The sequence below is a fragment of the Crocuta crocuta genome, unplaced genomic scaffold (assembly GCF_008692635.1).
Source record: "Crocuta crocuta isolate KB4526 unplaced genomic scaffold, BGI_CrCroc_1.0 scaffold299, whole genome shotgun sequence".
Lineage (NCBI taxonomy): Eukaryota > Metazoa > Chordata > Mammalia > Carnivora > Hyaenidae > Crocuta > Crocuta crocuta.
Genome location: NW_027532747.1, coordinates 2049107 through 2066733, shown reverse-complemented (window position 1 = coordinate 2066733; position 17627 = coordinate 2049107). Strand labels below are relative to the sequence as shown.

At 58.2% G+C, this 17627-nt stretch overlaps 1 protein-coding gene across 5 annotated transcripts in view; it reads left to right on the top strand.

Moving 5' to 3' along the window:
- The window catches only part of LOC144245555 (uncharacterized), a 31560-nt gene that overhangs the window by 4629 nt on the left and 9304 nt on the right, over positions 1-17627 (top strand). For 3 of the 5 annotated variants that reach the window (XR_013339297.1, XR_013339295.1, XR_013339296.1), the window contains 2 exons: positions 3829-3985; positions 12318-12388. Coding sequence is in view for 2 of the 5 variants with exons in the window: in XM_077780956.1 (XP_077637082.1) it covers positions 3503-3747; positions 3829-3985; positions 12318-12388; positions 12726-12735 (483 nt within the window). In the remaining 3 variants the exon portion in view is untranslated. Of the gene's footprint in view, positions 1-2673; positions 3748-3828; positions 3986-12317; positions 12389-12725; positions 13580-17627 lie in introns of those variants that run through there. The other 2 variants (XM_077780956.1, XM_077780955.1) reach the window with 2 other exon arrangements.

Here is a 17627-nt window from a genome sequence, read left to right as displayed (position 1 = left end):
GGGGAGGGGGGGGCGAGAGAAAAAAAAAAAAAAAAAAAAAAAAAAAAAAAAAAAAAGAAAAGACACGGAAGGCACTAATGAAAAAGTAGGGAAGGGAGACTTGGAAAATAGTAAAATCTACCAAAAGCCCATCCGGAGAAAGTTTTCCTCTTGGGTCGGTCGGGGCTGAAAAAGAAAGTAAACAGGAAAAAAGGTTTTAAATTGATTATCCTGGTGACAAATCCCAGGGAGCTTTCAAATCAAATTGCCCCATTTTGGGTTTTTAATTCCTTCTGTCAAGTTTAACCTCTTTACCTCCTACATCCTGGTTAAACCGGCCTCAGTCCCCCACACCCCCCTCGCTGGTGATTAAATCCCGAAGGTGGACGCAGTCTTTCAGGGAGTGAATGGCCCGCAGAGCGAGCCCTCCCCCTCCCCCCAGCTGTGGTCTTCAGTTTTCTTTCACTTTCTGCCCTTTTCCCTTAATGAACGCAGGGCTAATCTTGGGCCCTGTCAAGGAAGAGGCTGCAGACCTTAATGAGGTAGCTGCTGGATTCCAATATTCATCTCATAAGGAGCCCTTCTTTGTCTGTGAAGGAAAAACACATTACGATTATCATAATGAGGCGAACCGGCGTCCGCAGGCAGGGACGGCCGGTGCTCAGGCCACGCTTCTAATTCTGGTGCCGGAGTCCGGGTTTCATTTGCTCCTCATTTAAGTCTCTGCCTCTGTCCCAGCGTGGGGCCCATCGAGCGGGCTTGAAAGTTGAAGGCTGCTTTGGGAAGTGGGCCGCAGATAGGGCCGCTGTGCGGAAAGTTCCTGTGTCCGACCCGACTACATACAGATGTCACAGTGGTCCAGGCGCCTCTCGTCTCCTGGCTTCCTTCTTCCAGAAGCCGGGGAACGGGGGTGCGTGTTTCCTACTAAAGCACAGGCACCTGGCCTGTTTCAGGGCGCCCGGGTCATTAGAAACTTCATTATTGGGTGGTTGAAAAAGTGCCACGTCCTACGTGCAGAAGCCGTGGAATTATCCCCAAGCCAGCACGCACGGAATGCCCCCATCCTGGCCGAGAAATAGATGGAGATTAGCACCCCAGAGGGCCCCCCCATGGAATGGCACGGTTTGGGGTTCACATTTGGCTCCCAAATACCGCCGAGAGTGAGCTTCAGAGGGCCAGCCGTTTGTCAGGGTCACTCAGCGAGCCAAGGGCACAGAGGGGGCCTAGAAGCAGTTAAGTCCCTGCTTTCATAACCCCCCTGAATCTCTCCCTCCCCCACACGCCCTGTGCCTCCCTGGGATGCACCCCGCTTCTGTCCTGATTTGCACGCCCCAGAGCCCGTCAATGTCTTTACAGTAGGTATGCCCTTGAGCCTGAAACTTGCCCTTCTGTGTCCCAAGTTCTGGGCTTTTTCACCCTACGGGAGATCCGTCGAGATTCGATCACTCCCAGTTCATCGCCATCAGACCCTAGCCAGACTGTCCGCCAAATGGAAAAAACAAAAAAACAAAAAACGGAGAAGGGAGGTGATTAGAAGTAGGGCTTAGAAGGGGCTGGGAGGGGCTCATAGTTACCTGTTGGCCAGAGATTCTTTGGCCTCATGGGTCAGAATTAGCCCCTCTTTTCGAGTCCGCCAAACCAACTGTCACCTCCGGACTGAAGGATGTCCAGGTGACCCAGATGTCACCGGGACGAGGGGACTGGGAGTGGGTGGGCTTCAATTCAACTACACGCCCCCAAGTCATTCATATTCCAGCATCTGAGAACTGGGGTAGGGGTGGGGTGGGGGGAGGCATTCGCCGACCAGGATCTTAGGGGTTTGGTGCTCATTCCCATCACCCCGTGTGCCTGGCACGTGATGAAACCATCTCCCCTAACCCCGCTCCTGCTTGGGTTTCTAGGAAACTAGGCAGTCAGGCTGTCCTGAGGCCACCAGCCGAGAGGACTACGCTAATTGCTCCCTTGAGCACGGAGGTGGCCCTTTTTAACTTGTCTCCTTGTTTCTGCGGACCCCCTGCACCCCACTCTTCTGGCCCCAGGGTCCAGCCTGGCTTCCTGTGGGAGCCCTCCTGGCTCCCAGACCATGCTGGTCTCAGCGCCCCTCAGTGAATCTGTCCCAGGGGCTCTGGAGTCCCAGGAAGATGGGGCCTTCACCAGGTGGAAAACCAGAGAAGGCCAGGAGATGTACCCCCACTGCCCACCCCCTGATTCTCAGTGTCTGTGTTTCTGCTTTTCCTGCCCACCTCTGTTCTCTACTCCCCCCTCCCCTCCCCCTGCCCCCCCCTCCCTCCACGTCTCCGGTCCCCTGGGGGTGTCCTAGGCCCGCCCATGTCTCCTCTGGGTGCCCTAGCTCCAGCCTGGCACAAAGTGGGGCTCAGTAAGAGTATGTGGGACGTCTGTTTGGACAGGTGAGTCAGTGAAGGAACCGCCATGCCTATGTGACGCTAGGTGGGAGAATTTGGGAGCCAAGGAGTTTTAGGTAAAAGGGTGGAGGCCGGGTTTCATTTCTGTGAGGGGAGTGGGCACCGCCCCACCCTCAGCCCCATTTGAGCTGGGCCTTTCTGGTCTCGCCCCTTCATTCACTCAGGCGTCCATCCCGTCATCCAACAGTTGATCCTTACTGAGCGAGCCCATGGCCCGGCCCCGGCTTGGCCCCTGAGTCCCTTAGCTCGACCCTTGATGGCCTCTGNGGGGTTGCTTCGGCTGAGGGCGGCCTCGCCCTGTGTCAGGCACCGGAGCAGTGGCCTCCGGCTGTGTGGTGAAGGCAGGCAGGAGGGTGTGGGGGCAGTCCTGGTCTGCCGCCCTTTGGCCAGTTGGCCCCTGTGACCTTTACTTTAAACCCTGGAGGAGACTTGAACCTGCTCGACTCTGGGGCTCTGCCCCCCTCCCGTCCCCACTGCCTCCCACCCCCCGTCCCGTAGCTGAGTGCTGATGGCTGCCCTGGACCCCCGCCCTGCGGCTCCGGACCCAGGGCTGCGATGTGCGCGCCCTTCGGGCTGTGGCCACGCAGGTCCCCCTCTGGAGTGGGGCTCCGCGAACTGGGCCTCTTCCTCCATGATGCCTTCCTCCCCTGGGTCTAAATCCAGCCCCTTTGCCACCCAGGCGCTGGCTGGTGGGGGTCCTGTCCCGTGCAGAGGACAGGTGACCGGGAGCCTCCAGGGAGCTCTGCAGCCTTCGTCTCTGTCTGCTTGTCTCTGCTCTGCTCTCCCTGGGGGCCACGTTGAGCCGCCTGGAGCTCTGTCGCCTGGCCTGACCCTCATGCCCCCTCTCTCTGCTCCTGACTCTTGGCCTCACTCGTCTAGCCGTCTGCCCAGCAGTTTGGTTTGCGCTGCGGAGCCCGCACCTGCGGTTACCCGGCCCTGCTCGCGGTCTCGGCTGCCTGCCCTTCTGTTGGGTCCAAACTCTCCACTCCCTCAGGACCCTCCCCCGCCACCCCGAGTTTCCAGCCAGTCCCCAGTGCCCACGGGACCGTGCCCACGTACGCCACCTCCCCCAGACATCCCCGGACGCTTCCTCCCGTGGGATGGGGGGAGGTCAGAGCCACGTGGCCGCAGCCAGACTTCCGTCCTGCCCCTCACCCCCACGCCGCTTGTCATGCCCCCCTGGGTGTCGGCCACAGCCTGCCCCTGTGAGCCCTGGGCTCTGCCGTGCTCCGGGCCTCATGCCCGGTCTGGGGGGGCTGCCACCTAGGCCCGTGGCTTCTCGCACCTTCTTCCCACCGTTGCTCATCTCCACGAGCCGCCACCTTCACCGAAAGCCGTGCTGCAGGTGAGACCCGGCTCTACGGCTTTTCACGCTTTTCCGGAGCGCTGGCCCTGCCGCGGTTCTAATTTTCTGCGTCTCCTCCAGGCCCACGGGCCGCGGCCTGGCTGGTCGGCTGAAGAAGCAGACGGAAGAGGCAGGAGAAGCCCCCGGAGGAGCACCTCCCTGCACCCAGCCTGCCTTCCCGACGGCCCCTGGCACCTCATGCCCAGCGCTGTGCCCCTCCCCTCCATCCTGGTTCCGGGTGAGTTTCTCGCTTTCTTGGGACACCACGATTTCACTAATTTCAGCACACACGTCTCTACTCACAAAGGCTCACATTTAAGCCGGGGAGGGGCCGCTACCAAGAGCGGGTCCTCTTTACGAAGCCTGCGGCCTGGGTGTCGGCGAGCTTCCTGCGGCCAAGACCCTGGCCTGGAGCCAGCGCGCGGGTCCCGCCCACCCCGGGGCCGTGCTGTGGACCTGGCACGGTAAGTGGGGGTGTCCGGCTCGGGCCAGGCACACAGTAGGTTCTCAGAGGCACACAGTAGGTCCCAGGAAGCTTTGTCGAGCATGTGGGGGGATGGAGAATGGCGTGTTTGCCGGAGGGCCAGGGTGGGGACGTGGAGATAGGACACGTGTCTGTCTGCAGCAGGAAAACGTCTGTCCCCGAAAACCGTGCCGGGCCAGCCTCTGTGTGGCTGCTGGGGTCTCGCCCACGAGGCTTTGACAATGTTCAATCACAGCGTGGTTTCTGGGGGAAGTTCTCTGGGCCCGTCTTCCTCACCACTGAAATCGCAATAAGATGGGAACGTCTGTGTCTGTTGAAAGAAAATCTGTCACGATAGAGAAGAGGCGAGCGGAGGATTGTAGCCACACGGTTCTCGCCAGGACGGATGGGTTGGTTACCTGTGCTTCACTATTCAGCACGCGTCGACGGAGCCGGGGTGCTCGGGGCCGGGGCTCCTCTGGGGTGGCTAAGACCAGCTTCGCCTCGAGGACCAGAGGGTCCAGCCGGGTTCCCTGGGAGGTCCCACGCAGTGACACGCCCTGTGTGGCGGCCAAGTGAGGTGGGTGGGAAGAGGGGAAGCTCCGCTGAGGGCACCTTGCGTTTTGGGGTCCCGGGAGCCGAGTCTCATGTCAGGGCCAGCAGCCTGCGGGGATGTGCCAGTGTGAGCCTCGCGTCGGAGGCTCCCGGGGTGCTACGGGGGTGACGAGCGAGGGCAGTGGGGCTCCCTGGTGGTCCAGGAACGGCCTGGGGAGGCTAACTCAGTGCCCTAGACGTTCGTGGAGCCTCGGGTGGGTCCCCGCAGGGACCCTTGTCCAGATGCCAGCCTCCCGCGTGGCGCCCACACGTGGGGCTCTTCGAGAGGGAAGGTGAGGCACGGAGCTCCGTGCCACAGTGGGGGACGGGCGTCCCCTCCAGGTGCAGCAGCCCGTGGGCCGCCTGCCGTGGACCCCTGGGGTCCCCGCGTGGTCTCGCGTTTCTAACTCTGCTTACATCACGCCCTTTCATCAGACAGACGCCCTTCCACAGCCCTGCCCGTCTCCCCTGGAACGGAAATGAGGCGTGGAGATGATTTTTAAACAAAATCCGTCGGTGGAGGCAGCAAGAGGCAGAGAAACCCGGGGGCCGTTGCCTTTGCTTGTTTTCGCTCCCCAGAGAGCCGCTCGGGCTGCAGCGAGGCGGGGAGTGTGTGCCCAGGGCTAAATCCAAGGAGGGGCCCCCGGAAGGCTCTGCCCTGTGATATTTACCCCCTAGCTGGCATTTGCTGAGCCACCTGCAAGCGTGGTGATGTGGCGGAGAGGCCTGGGGGGAAGATTTACACGGGGCAGGGTGGGGGTGGGAGGTTCGTATCCGTAGCTTACAGCGCACATCCGTGTAGCTGGTCTGGGCCGAGTGCCCATGGTTTCTGGACTCTTCCTCAGGGACATCTAGGACTCCCTCAAGGTGGGCTGAGCTGAGGGGCAGAGCTGAGGTGAAGGCGGGGGCCCAGCCCACCCCAGACTTTGCCGGACCCCGGACCCCTCGTCTTCCACAGGTCTGGGGGCCCCGTTGTACTTCAGGTACACGCTTGCGAATATCCATCTTGGGCAAACACATTATTTTTGCGTGTCACACGTATTTGGGGCTTTTGTGTGTCATTAAGCAGAAAACAGAGAAAGACTAGATCGAGGGTGCTTCTCAATGAAAGAAGTTGAGATACAACCTTGCCAATGAGCCCTGCAGCCTCACACCCCTGGAGTTACAGAACTGCCGTTATTAAGTGTTGAAAGAAACTGATCATTTTCAGGAGAATTCTGTTTTGATGGATGGGCCCATCCCTGAGTGATGAGCCCCTGCCTGGCCAGACAGAGGGCGGAGACCCTGTCCCTGGGTGGGTGTGAAAGGGAGCCCAGAGCACAGCTCAGCCGCTGAGTCCCTCTGCCCCTCACTTTCCCACCTGCAGCTTCCTTGGCGGGGGGTCATTGAAGCTTTCAGGGGCCCTGACCTTGTGACTTGCGATTCAAACCCCAAATACATTTCCAAGTGTATTTCTCCAAATCATGTCAAAACCTGGCAAGACTTCAGGGCACCGGGATGCATATGTTTTTTATTCATTTACATGAAGTAACTCAAATGTGTTTTTTACGAGCAATCTGACTTCCAGAAAGAGAAAAAAAAAATCAACCTATCTTTAATGAGCTTACTAATGAATTTTCCCTTGAAAAGAAGAAGGCAGCTTTACACAGAAGGGGGGTGTGGAGGGAAACAAATTAAGGTTCCAGAGGGTTAAAGGGCAGTGGGCAGTGTCAGCATTCTCAGCTGAATCGCGCAAGGCTTGTGGCTTGGGGGGCCCGTGTCTTTTTAGACCTGAGTGTAACACAGTTGTGAATAAAGCCCAGGAACCGTCCCGGCTCCCCTCCGCGGCTTAGAGCCCTGTCCTCTCTCCAAAAGGGGGAACAGGAAAGTGTACAGCCCGGCTCCCATCTCTGGATTGAGCAGATGGAAAATTCTGGAAAAGAGTTATATTTTCCCAATGAGGCCATCTCAAATGTGGGGTTCCCATTTTGAAAGGGAGACCCGAGTGTGGGTGGGGAGGGAGGGGGAGCTGCCTCCACGGTGCCTGGGTCCAAGGGACAATCCCCGAGTCCCATGCGGCGCTGACACAGTGCCTGGGTCCAAGGGGCAGCCCCCGAGTCCCGCGCAGCTTTGAAGAGCAGCCCTTAGGGGAGACTTTAGGGTGGACGGGGTGTTGCAAAGGTGGGCCCTGGCCCTTGGTGTGCAACAAGTACGTGGTTTGGAGCCAGGAAAGGTGTGCATTGGGAGAGCCTTCGGGACTCCGCTGGGAGGAGGGGGTTGGATGCCCTCGGGGCCACGGCTGCAGGACAGAGCAGTACCAGCGAGAGGGGTCTCAAGTTCAGCTGGATCCAGCAGAAGTGTGGGGGGGAGACCCATCTTTGGGGAGCCCATTCATCCTGGGATTTCTAGTGCCTTCTGAATCTTAGACCCTTGGCCCCATATCTCGGTCCTCACTGTGGAGACCAGATCGCCTCTGGCCATGCTTTTGGGAACCGAGCGGTGAGAAGGTCGCCAGACGTATCCCCACATTTGTCTTCTCGGCTCCCTTCCCCACCCCCACCCCAGGTCCTGGGATCCGTGAGGGACCAGGGGGCAGAGCAGATGCTGAGTCGGCCCTGCCTGGGGTGCGTGAGGGAGGGGAATTAATCAGGGGGGAGCGGAGGGTGGTGGGGGGTGTAGTCGTGGGGCTCTTAATTGCTCTCCAGTTTCTTTGGGCTTAAACAATCCAGATGGAGAGTTCTTAAGTCCCCCGCCCTGGGGGTCGGGGGAGAGGAAGGCTGCCCACCACCTTTTGCGTGGCTTCTCCGCAGTGAATAGGGTCTTTGGCAGAGCTTAAGGAGACTCTTAGCCTGGGAGCTCCCGGGCCCGTTTGAGGCGGAACAAAGGCGCAGGCAGAAAGGAATGTGGGGGAGCCCCTGTGGAGGACAGCCACCTGGGGAGAATCGGGAGGGCTGACTGCACATGAGTTTTCCCAGGTCCTGTGAATACAGTCTTTCAATAGAAGGTGCCTTTTCTTCAGATGAAAAGAAGAAAAGCTCAATCACCTTCCCTGGAATAGAGCGTGTGTGTGTGTGTGTGTGTGTGTGTGTGTGTGTGTGTGTGTGCGTGCGTGCCCGCTGCCTGGGGGCTGCAGTGGCCCCTGCCCTTGTGTGTGTGTGTCCAGAGCCACAAGGGACACACAAGAGGCGACACAATGACATAGTTACCCCGTCAGCACGACTTCGGACACGCTGGGGCTCCTCGGTCCAAAGGGCTTGTTTTCTGCAAGTTTCTCAGGGGGAAGACTCCTTGCCTGTAAACAAGGGCTTGATCAAACCGGGCCTGATGCCCGAGAGAAAGCCGGAGACGCAGACGGGGCCAGGGAGCCAGGGCTCCAGCGCGGACAGCTGGCGCAGCCACAGGGGCCGCAGCGGGCGGCTCCTGCCTTCCAGGCCGTTCTCCGGGCCGTCCTGAGGGTGGAGATGGAGTCGTTCCTAGCGGGTTAGGAAAGCGGGGGTGGTGTTCGCGGCCAGGGAGGGTGGCAGGGCTCAGCATGGCTCACAGGGCCAGGGGCCGCCCTGAGCAAGGGGACCCTTTTGGATGGAGGGCAGAGAGCTTGCCCCAAACTGCCCTGAGGGCTCCGGCCCCCTGGAGCAAGGGGGGTGATACCCGACCATGAGAGGAAGGGGTCCCCCTCATAGTCTCGGCCAGGGCATCATGTGCTGGCTTCTGGGCCTCTGTTTTGCCATCTGTAAAATGAGGCAGTAGCCTGTCAGCCTTGTGTGATGTTCTGTGAGGCAGGAGGAGCACAGGATGTCAGAAGGGGAGAGGCGAGGGCCCTGCTTCCCAGACGGGGGAGACCGAGGCCTCCGGTGTCCAGGCGGGCGCCCCGCTGGCCTCTGGGGTGCACTCCCACTGCTCAGGACTTGCCACCGAGAGGAGGAAATTCTAAATGGGTGCTCGGGGCACGGCTGTGCCCTGGAGCATCCTTGAGGAAGCCTGGTTCTGCCCCACCCACAGCTGTGACCTTGGATCCTTTCTCTGGGCCACTTGGCCTCAATTTTCCCATCTGTAACATGGGGCAGTGCAGGATCTCAGTCATCTGAGGGCCCTTGGAGCTCTGGCTTCCTCTGGCCGCCTCAGTGATCCTCTGTGGTTTGTGTGTTTGTTTGCTGGCTCTTCAGAGTCCAAGGGTCGGAGGTACCTGGTCCACTGCTGTCTGGCCGCCTCTGCTTTTGAGCGGAGACAGACACTAGAGAGGGCTGGTGCCTCGCTCTGGGTAGCAGGCCCTGGACGTGAAGCCTACCGCCAGTGGCCGGCAATCGGGTCACATTAGCCAGTCCCCACGGTCAGTTTTGTGACCACAAAGTCCTGATAGCGCCCACGCCCTGAGCCAGCTCCCAGGGACTGCCAGTCAGTGGCTGTTGGTCACAGGACCCTCAGCAGAACCTCTGTGAGCACCCGTTCCCCGCCCCCCCCCCCCAGCTCAGCTGACAACTTCCTGAAAAAGCCATCAGGGTGGTAACTTCTGGAAAAGTGATCAGTAACCAGGCTTGTGCCGGCTGCCGTCTCAGACCCAACTTGGGGGATGTCTGCGGCTCTCTGTCTCTCTCGGTGTTTGGCATGTGACAGTAAACAGCTCACAGAGCCCTGGGTCAGTCCCTCACCCGGTTACTGTCATGGTGGGCGGTGGCCTTGTTTTGTGACCTTGGTCGCAATCCTATCTGGAAGCTGAGATGAGGAGTGTAGTGAAATTGCCAGCTTCAATTAGACCAGCGACTGCCTTTCCCGAGGCTGCCTCCGCCACTCCAGCCATTAACCGTAAGCATACGCCAAATAGGCCCTAATTCTCTCTAATTGCCCACTCTTGAGGCAAAGAGCGAAATTCCAGGAAGAGGCATATGTAAACATCCTCCGTGGCCCCGCCGGCCCAAATGAGAGGGCTGATGGGGGCCAGCGAGAGAGGGGCCATGATTTCAGAAGATGGCCCAATTACGTCTCCCATTTTCATAAATGGGTCCAGAATGTCCAGGTCCCGCTCTTCACAAAGCTACAGGAAATTAGCTTCGCAGAGGCCCGTGTCCCTAAGGGGAAGTGGGAGGGTGGTCTCTCCTCAACAGGTGGGAAGCATGGGGTCGGAGGCCGGCCTGATGATTTGTATAAACCACAGGCTGGGTTTCTGGAAAATCACCACCTTATTGAGAACGACCGTCCTGATGGCTCTGCACACTGCGTGGCCACAGGGTGTGTGTACGAAAGGCACCCGGCTCAGCTGGGTCCTGCCTGCCTCCAGAAAAGAGGGAATTTGAAAACCTTGAGCTAGAATGTTCTAATCCTGTTAATTCCCGGACGATGCTCGTGGGTCCAGTGCACGCGTTTGTGAGGTCTGAGCTGCGGTGCGTGGGGCGGCTGTTCCTCTGGACCCTGTAAGGAGGCCTAGCAGCCTGGGCCTGCGTGAAAGTCAAGGACCGTGAGGAGCCCCGGGGAGGAAGCAGGAACAGACCTGGGGGCCCGAGCTACCTCCGATTTCCCTGGTCCTTCCTAGTGAACGCACCCAGGTCCTTTCCTTGCTCTTGGCCCACGGGAGTGGCAGTGCCTGGGGCCTTGCTGTGTGTCGAGGGTCTGGAGTCCCACCGTCCCCTGAGGACTGTGGCAGCCATGAGGGGGGCACCCCGGGCGCCCACAGGCTCCCAGGGAGGGCTGGAAACTGTCCCCGGGTGGTGTGCGGCTCAAAGCGGGGGAGGGGGGGAGCTCTTCCCGAACCAGAGCACAGTCTGCCCTTGGTTATCCGCCAGCTTGTCGCCATTTATTAACGGTTATTTTTTTTAAAAGACTTTTGGGTTTTGGTTATAAAATCAGCTGATTAGGGGGAAAACTGGGAAGCTTGAGGCTGGGGAAGGAATTTTTAGGAGGATTTGGAAACGAGAGGCGTGGCCTCCTGCGTCCTGGCCGAGTCCTGGGGGCACAGGGATGGGCGCTCCTGTGAACTGGGGAGGCGCAGGACACAGGGAGGGGGACCCCGGGGCTGAAGTCAGGGCAGGGGGTGTTGCAGAGGGCCTCTTCCTACCTCGGGGCTCCCTGCCTGCACCCGCTCTTGCCCCGACCTCTGGCTACGCCTCCACCCACCTCACAGCGCCGGGCAGACCTCAGCCGTGACCGCCTTTCGGCCACACCTCCTGACCCCTCCTGAACACGCGTTCCAAATCGACTCCCTCAAAATAATGTTTCTTGTTTTATTTTTTAAAATGTTTTATTTATTTCTGAGAGAGAGAGACCGCGTGAACAGGGGAGGGTCAGCGTGAGAGGGAGATACAGAGTCCGAAACAGGCTCCAGGCTCTGAGCTGTCAGCACAGAGCCCGACGCGGGGCTCGAACCCACGAACTGTGAGATCATGACCTGAGCCGAAGTCGGACGCTTCACCGACTGAGCCACCCAGGCGCCCCTGTTTTATTTTGTTTTTTAACCAGTAGACGGTTTCCCCCCGAGCAGTCTTAGGCTTACAGAACGAGTGAATGGCCAGTCCGAGACCCCAATTTCTCCTGTCGTTAACATCTTGCATTGTCGTGGCCCACGTGTGAGGCTTGGTGGGCCCGCCTCTGACACGTCGTCCTTAACTGAAGTCCAGTGCTGACGTCACTGGTTCTGCTCTTCATGTCATACCGTCCGTGCGTTTTGACAGATGTGTGATAACGTGTGTCTTCTGCGACGCAACTCACTTTTGTTTAAACTTTAAGGCAAATGCTTAAAACTGAAGGCTGGATGTGCCTGGCCACGGCTTTGTGTGGAGCTATTAAAATTTGTATTAGTTATTAAGGCGAAGGTGTTTGGGGCGCCTGGGTGACTCAGTCGGTTAAGCGCCCGACTTCGGCTCAGGTCATGATCTCACGGTTCGTGAGTTCGAGCCCCATGTCGGGCTCTGTGCTGACAGCTCGGAGCCTGGAGCTGCTTCGGATTCTGTGTGTGTGTGTCTCTCTCTCTGCCCCTCCACTGCTTGTGCTCTCTCTCTGTCTCTCAAAAATAAATAAACGTTAAAAAATTAAAAAAAAAAAGTGAAGGTGTCTGTCCAGGCACCATGATCGTCCATGCGTGATGTGTGGGCCATTAAAGCCCCCACAACCCACAGCCCATGGCCCACTCCCAGCCTTACCCATGCTCACGCCCCACCCCACTGGCTTCTCCCTGAGCGCGTGCTGTGCCCCCTCAGTGCCCTTCCTCCTGACAGGATGCCTTTCCAGGGAGTCTTCTCCCCACCCTTTTGGCGTCCAGCTCAGCCGTTACTCTTGCAGTGGCTCTGCAGAATAGTACCTAGCTGCGCGGGTAGCACTCAGCCAAGGGCTTTCGGGTCAGAGGCTCGTTCCTCCTCTGTGCCTGCCCCCTCCTCTCCGGACCCCGTGGAAGTGGGGGTGCAGAGCTCGGCGGGAGAGCGAGCGCGTGAGCCTGTGTACCGGAGAGAGGAAGGTTGGCTTTGCCAGCCCCACACTTGCTAGGCATCGGGGAGTGCCCACTCTGGTTGGGGGGGTTCCGTGGCAGTGACCCAGTGCTCTCTCATTGCAGTTGAAGCGCCGTCTGGAATCCTCCACGAAGGGACCTCGACGCGCGACCCAGCACCCCTCGGCTTGCCAATCGTAAGTTGCTGGAGCGTGGGGAACGCATCTGTGGCCTCGTCACCGAGGGCGGGGGGCTGCCTCGCTGCCAGGCGAGCCCCGCGGGAGGGACTGGTGAGCAGCGGCCGGTGGTCCGCTCCCGGGGAGGTGGGTGCCCAGAGAGCCACACTGATTGCAGACCTGGGGCGGGGGAAGCTTGTGTTCTAAGGCGGGACCCCCCGCCTCCTGTGTTGTCTCTGTGGTAAAAGAATTCTATAGGCGGCTTCGAGTGCCGGACCCCCAAAGAATTCCTTCTCTTTCGATCCTCTAAATGAATGGCCCTTTCATTATTGAGTGTCCTTTGGCTCTTGCGCCCCAGGGCAGACTAGGATGGAAGTGCCCTTGTGAGCTGGGGGGCCCTTCAAAGGGCCAAGGAAAAAACGCGGGCCGAGGGACCAGCCTCTCAAACGGGCTTCGAGCTCCAATGACCTTCGCTCACCCCCTTGAAATGTCTGGAAAACAGAATGGGCAGATTTTCTGTCTTCAAAGTTTCCGGCTAAATCTCTTCAAGTTCTTTATTGTTTGGGACTGAGACACTCAGCAATAGTAATGGGTAGTTGCTTTTGTATTGGCCTTGAAAGGCCCAAATATTTTCATATTGCTGCGGACAAAGCCGTCTATTTAGAACTGAACGCCATGTCTGTCGTTTCCCACTGGGGAGACCGTGTACAACGTGTGTGTCTGTGTATTCCAGGGTCTTGAAACAGGTTTGCCATGGGGATGCCCATTCCCTGGGGCCCCGGGTGGGGGGGGAGACTCGGAGAGGAGCCCAGGGGCCCTAACCGCATACCTGTCCCTGTTTGTCTGGGACGTGAGTCCCGGGAGGGTCTGGCTGCACTAACATCACTGTGCCTGTGTCTGCCATGCGTATGTGTTCAGGGCTGTGGGGTGTGCACACCTTGGTGATCAGCTTGGTGGGAGGAAGCAGGAAGGTCTAAGAGACGTGGACATTCTATTTTTCTCATTTTGGGTGGGGGGTCATTTCACTGGTATCTATCACGTGGTCCAAGTAAGTGAATGGATGGCTGAATGAATGAAGGCACCTGGGAACGAGGAGACAAATAAATAGGTGAGGAAGTGAGCAAGCCAGGATGAGAGCACAGTGAACACGATCCCATTCGATGCCTGGGAGGTTGATACATGAATCAATAAAATATTGAATCGCCATGTAAAGAGCCACACACGAGCCAGTATCCAGTCACCACGGACCGAGGCACATGTGCGGTTCAGCGAGGTAGTGCCTGAGCTCTGTCGGAAGAGAATAAAACCCAAATGGAAGACAGAATGAGCAAGAAGTGGAAAAGCAGTGGTGGACAGACTGTATCGTACGGTTAGACATTTGCTGAGAGGCTAGATCTCAAGTGAAGCGTCCTTAGCAGAGAAGATAGAAAAAGGAGTGATCAGCTGGGGCTGGAGGAAACTTTGGGAGGTGACGGATAGATTTATGACAGGGATCCTGGGATGGGGTCCCGGGCTCCACTTCCCTCCAGACTCGGCAGGTTGCATACATTAAGTACCTACAGCTTTTTGTACGTAAACTTTGCAAAGTTAAAATGGCAAAGAATGAAGAGAAGGTCACTGAAAGAGCTGGCACTGTTGAGGATGAGAGCGCGAGCCTCAGTGCGATGAGAAGGTTCGAGGAAGAGCGAGCAGGTGCTTGGGAGGGAGAGCGAGCGTGGTGAAGCACAGATGGGCAAGGAAAGAAGAAGGACCATTTTCTTGGAGGAGGGGATGCCACGCCCATAAGGAGGCCCGCGTCAGGTTATTGTAAACCAAGCATTACGTTGAGTTTGCATATGTGCTCCTGGTGTAAGAATAAGTACAGGCAGCAGAGAAAGAGTTCAAAGTGTCGTTAAAAAGAGAGAGAGGGCCCGGGCCACCAAGGGAGAAAGTTAACTTTTACCAAAAGTTTTTCTAACTCCAGACACACATAAGTAAGTAAATATTGAAATACTGAAAGGAAAGAAAACCAGAGAGAGAGAGAGAGAGAGAGAGAGGGAGGGAGAGAGAGAGAGACGGGGGAGAGGGAGATCTCGTTCGTAGTGGAAACTCCTGGACTCAGACGGGAGCCGGGTGTGAGGGGGCTCCTGGGAGCTGATCTGTCCCGTGAAAGGATAAAAGAGAGAATAAAGTAAAATATCTAAATAAAAATCAAGCATGGAAGGAAAAGTCACCGACGGTAGGTCCAGAATCCACAAGTGGGTGAAGATACCCTTGCAGGAAGGCAGTGGTAGCAGTAAGGGCAGCGGCTGTCAGGCCTTAAAGCTTATGGTCAGTCCAGTTCTACAAGCCGTGGTGCGATCAGGAAAATAAGAAGTCTCTCAATAAGTCAGTCAGTATCCAGAGAAACCTCTGGGGTGGATGGAGCGAAGGGGGCTGGGCCCGCGGGCGTGCCCGCTGGATGTTGGCAGGGTGCCATCTGGGTGCCCGAGCACCAGGGGAAGGCAGGCAGGGAGAGGGAGGGGAGGGAGGAGAGAAGCAGAGCTGTAGCAGGAGGGACGGATGGGGGGTAACATGGTGGCGGCTAAATGGATAGATGGGGAGTCTATGGGGGAGGGGAGGCTCAAACTTGGGTCGTAATGGGTCCAAGTCTGAGCACTCACTCCATTAATAGTGGAGCAAACAGCTGAGAAAGAGGAAGAAAACAAGGAAGGGAAAATGGAAGGAAGGAAGGAAGGAAGGAAGGGGGGAAGGGGGGAGGGAAGGGGGGAGGCAGGCAGGCACCGAGGAGCTGTAGGGGCAGGGATGGCCATTTGCAGGTGGCATTAGGATTCATGGGTCCCTGGCAACTGAGTGCCCAAGATCGAGAGAGCCAAGGAAGGAGAGAGAGACCCAGAGGAACAATGGAAACCGGCTGGGGGTGGGCGAGGAGCCATTGACTGTAGGTGAGCATGTATCCAGTGAGGCGCCCTTGTCATCCAGAAGCAGAAAAATAGTTACTTAACTGGGGAGAAGGACCTGAGGGAGGCGTGGATGCCTGAATGGAGTGAAGGAGAAGGAAGATTTGCACCGACTGATGCGAGAGGGTGCCCGATCTTTGTAAGAACGAAAGGCAATAAGGAAGATTGAAAGGGTGGAAGACAGAAACCAATCTAGATGGGAGGGAAAAAAAAAAAACCCGAAACGTAGGTCCATCAGTGAAGTCTATGAGAGGGTGCTGGCTTAGCACCAGTTGCCCACGTGAGTTCAAACCTGGGGCCCCAGAGTTTATAAATAATAAAACCAATACCACAGATACGAGACTGAATGTGTTCCGTGACGAACAGGTACACACACACATAGGTATACGAGAGAGGGAGGGCCATGCAGGATCAAAGCACAAGTGGGCACCAGGAGCCCAGGATAACGACGGATTCTAAACTGGACTCTTGAGATTTTTAAATAAATCCTGCTCGAGGTGTTAAACAAATCACCAGCTCGAGGAATTAAGGAACGAAAGGCAACCCCACGCTGACAGGCGGGGTGAAGGCTCCGAGAGCCACAGATTATGGTTCATCCAATTCTGTGCACCTGAGGTCCGTAAATGGAAGAATAAATATTGAAATAGAAGGGAGACGGACAGAATGAGTGGGCGCAGGAATGACTGATTTCTGAATGGAGGCGCCTGCAGCAGCCAGGGAGAGGGACCCTTTGGGGTTGTCACTCATCTGACTCCAGGACACCCCACCCCCCAGCCCCCCGGAAGCGGAGAGAGAGGAGAAGAGTGGAAGGAGAGTCCGTGGACGTGCCGGGGACGGGGGGGGGTGTCTGCAGAAGCAGGCTGTTAGGCGTGGAGGTCAGGTGGTCCTCGCCCCTACAAGGTCGACGAGATGGACAGTCGCTGTTTCTAGAGCGAGGGAAGTGGAAGGAGTGGAAAAAGAAGCCAAAGAGGAGAAAGGGAAGATAATACACGTGGAAACAACCGCAGTGACCAACGGGGAGAGGAGAGCGGGGGTCTGGACCGGGCTCAGAATTAGTTGGCGGGCACGCGCTTCGGAAAAAATCTATGCGTTACACCTTTCAGAGAATAAATGAGAAATAAAGGAAATACCCAGCCTGAAGGCATGACCCCGCACGGTTCTAGAATATCCGCAGTGGAGGCCCGTAGCTGGAAGAATAAACACCTGAGCGTAGGTGCCAGGAAGGGGGATGGCAGACGCAGGCAGACGGGCGGGCGGTGCGCACGGGCCTTGGCTGGCCGGCTCTCTCTCGAGTCCACGCGGAAGGGAGGGCTTGACGTGGGCAGGCGAGACCGCAAGCCAGGAGGAAGTGAGATCGGGGAAGAAATAAAAGAAAGGATGGGGCACCCGGAGCTGGGAGGGCACATGAAGGGGGCTGCGGAGAGAGGTCTGCGTGNGGAGAGACTGGAAGGGAGGACAGACCGGACGGACAGGGAGGGAGGGCGGGGCCTTCCTTCCAGGTCCCGGGGCCCACGGGAGGGTGTGAGGACCGGTGCTCCGGGCACGCCACGTGCTTGCCGCACGCACGTCACCAGGCAGTATCCTGGGGCCATTTCACCTCCTCTCCCCCATCCCAGCCTCCCCATCCGTGAACTTCGAAGGGCACCGGCTTCCTGCCTGGACTGACTGTGGGGCACCCGCTGTCCTGCTGGTGGTCAGTGCCCTGTCCGCAGCCCGGGGTGGCCGGGAGGGCCCAGGCCTCCGACCCTGAAGGATGTTGTGTGAACAAGGGGTGTGGGGCCAGGTGGGTGTCCCGGCCCCTCCCTGGGCTGGGTCACCTGTGAGGGAGGCTTTTCCCGCCAGGGGGCAGCAGAGGGTAAGGGAGCAGGAGACCCCGGGGCCAGTGGGCCCTGCCTCCCAGCCATGCTGGGTGTGGCTCTGCTCACGCCCACGGGCGCTGGCGGTGCGGGGAGAGGCAGGCAGTGGCCCGGAGCCCAGCGCCCCGGCGCCCAGAGGCACATCACCGGACACCTTGTTCATGCAACCTTCTGACCTGCGCCCAGGCGCCCCCCAGCCCTGTCTTCGGTGGGTGGGCCGCCTGCCCCTCTCACCTTGGGGTCTCAGGCAGGTGCACGTCAGCCCGGGGTTGCAGAAGTGGGTCCCGGATCCCAGCCCCCTTGACGTGGCATCCCCAGAGCCCGTTTCAAGGCCTCACTGTCTTCTTGACTGGTTTGCGATGTGCTCTGTATTTCGGCGAGACGGCTTCCGCGGTGTGTGGTGTGTGGGGGGCCTTGTCCTCTCCCCTCCCCACCTGCTGCCCCCCCCCCCCCCCCCGGGCCGCG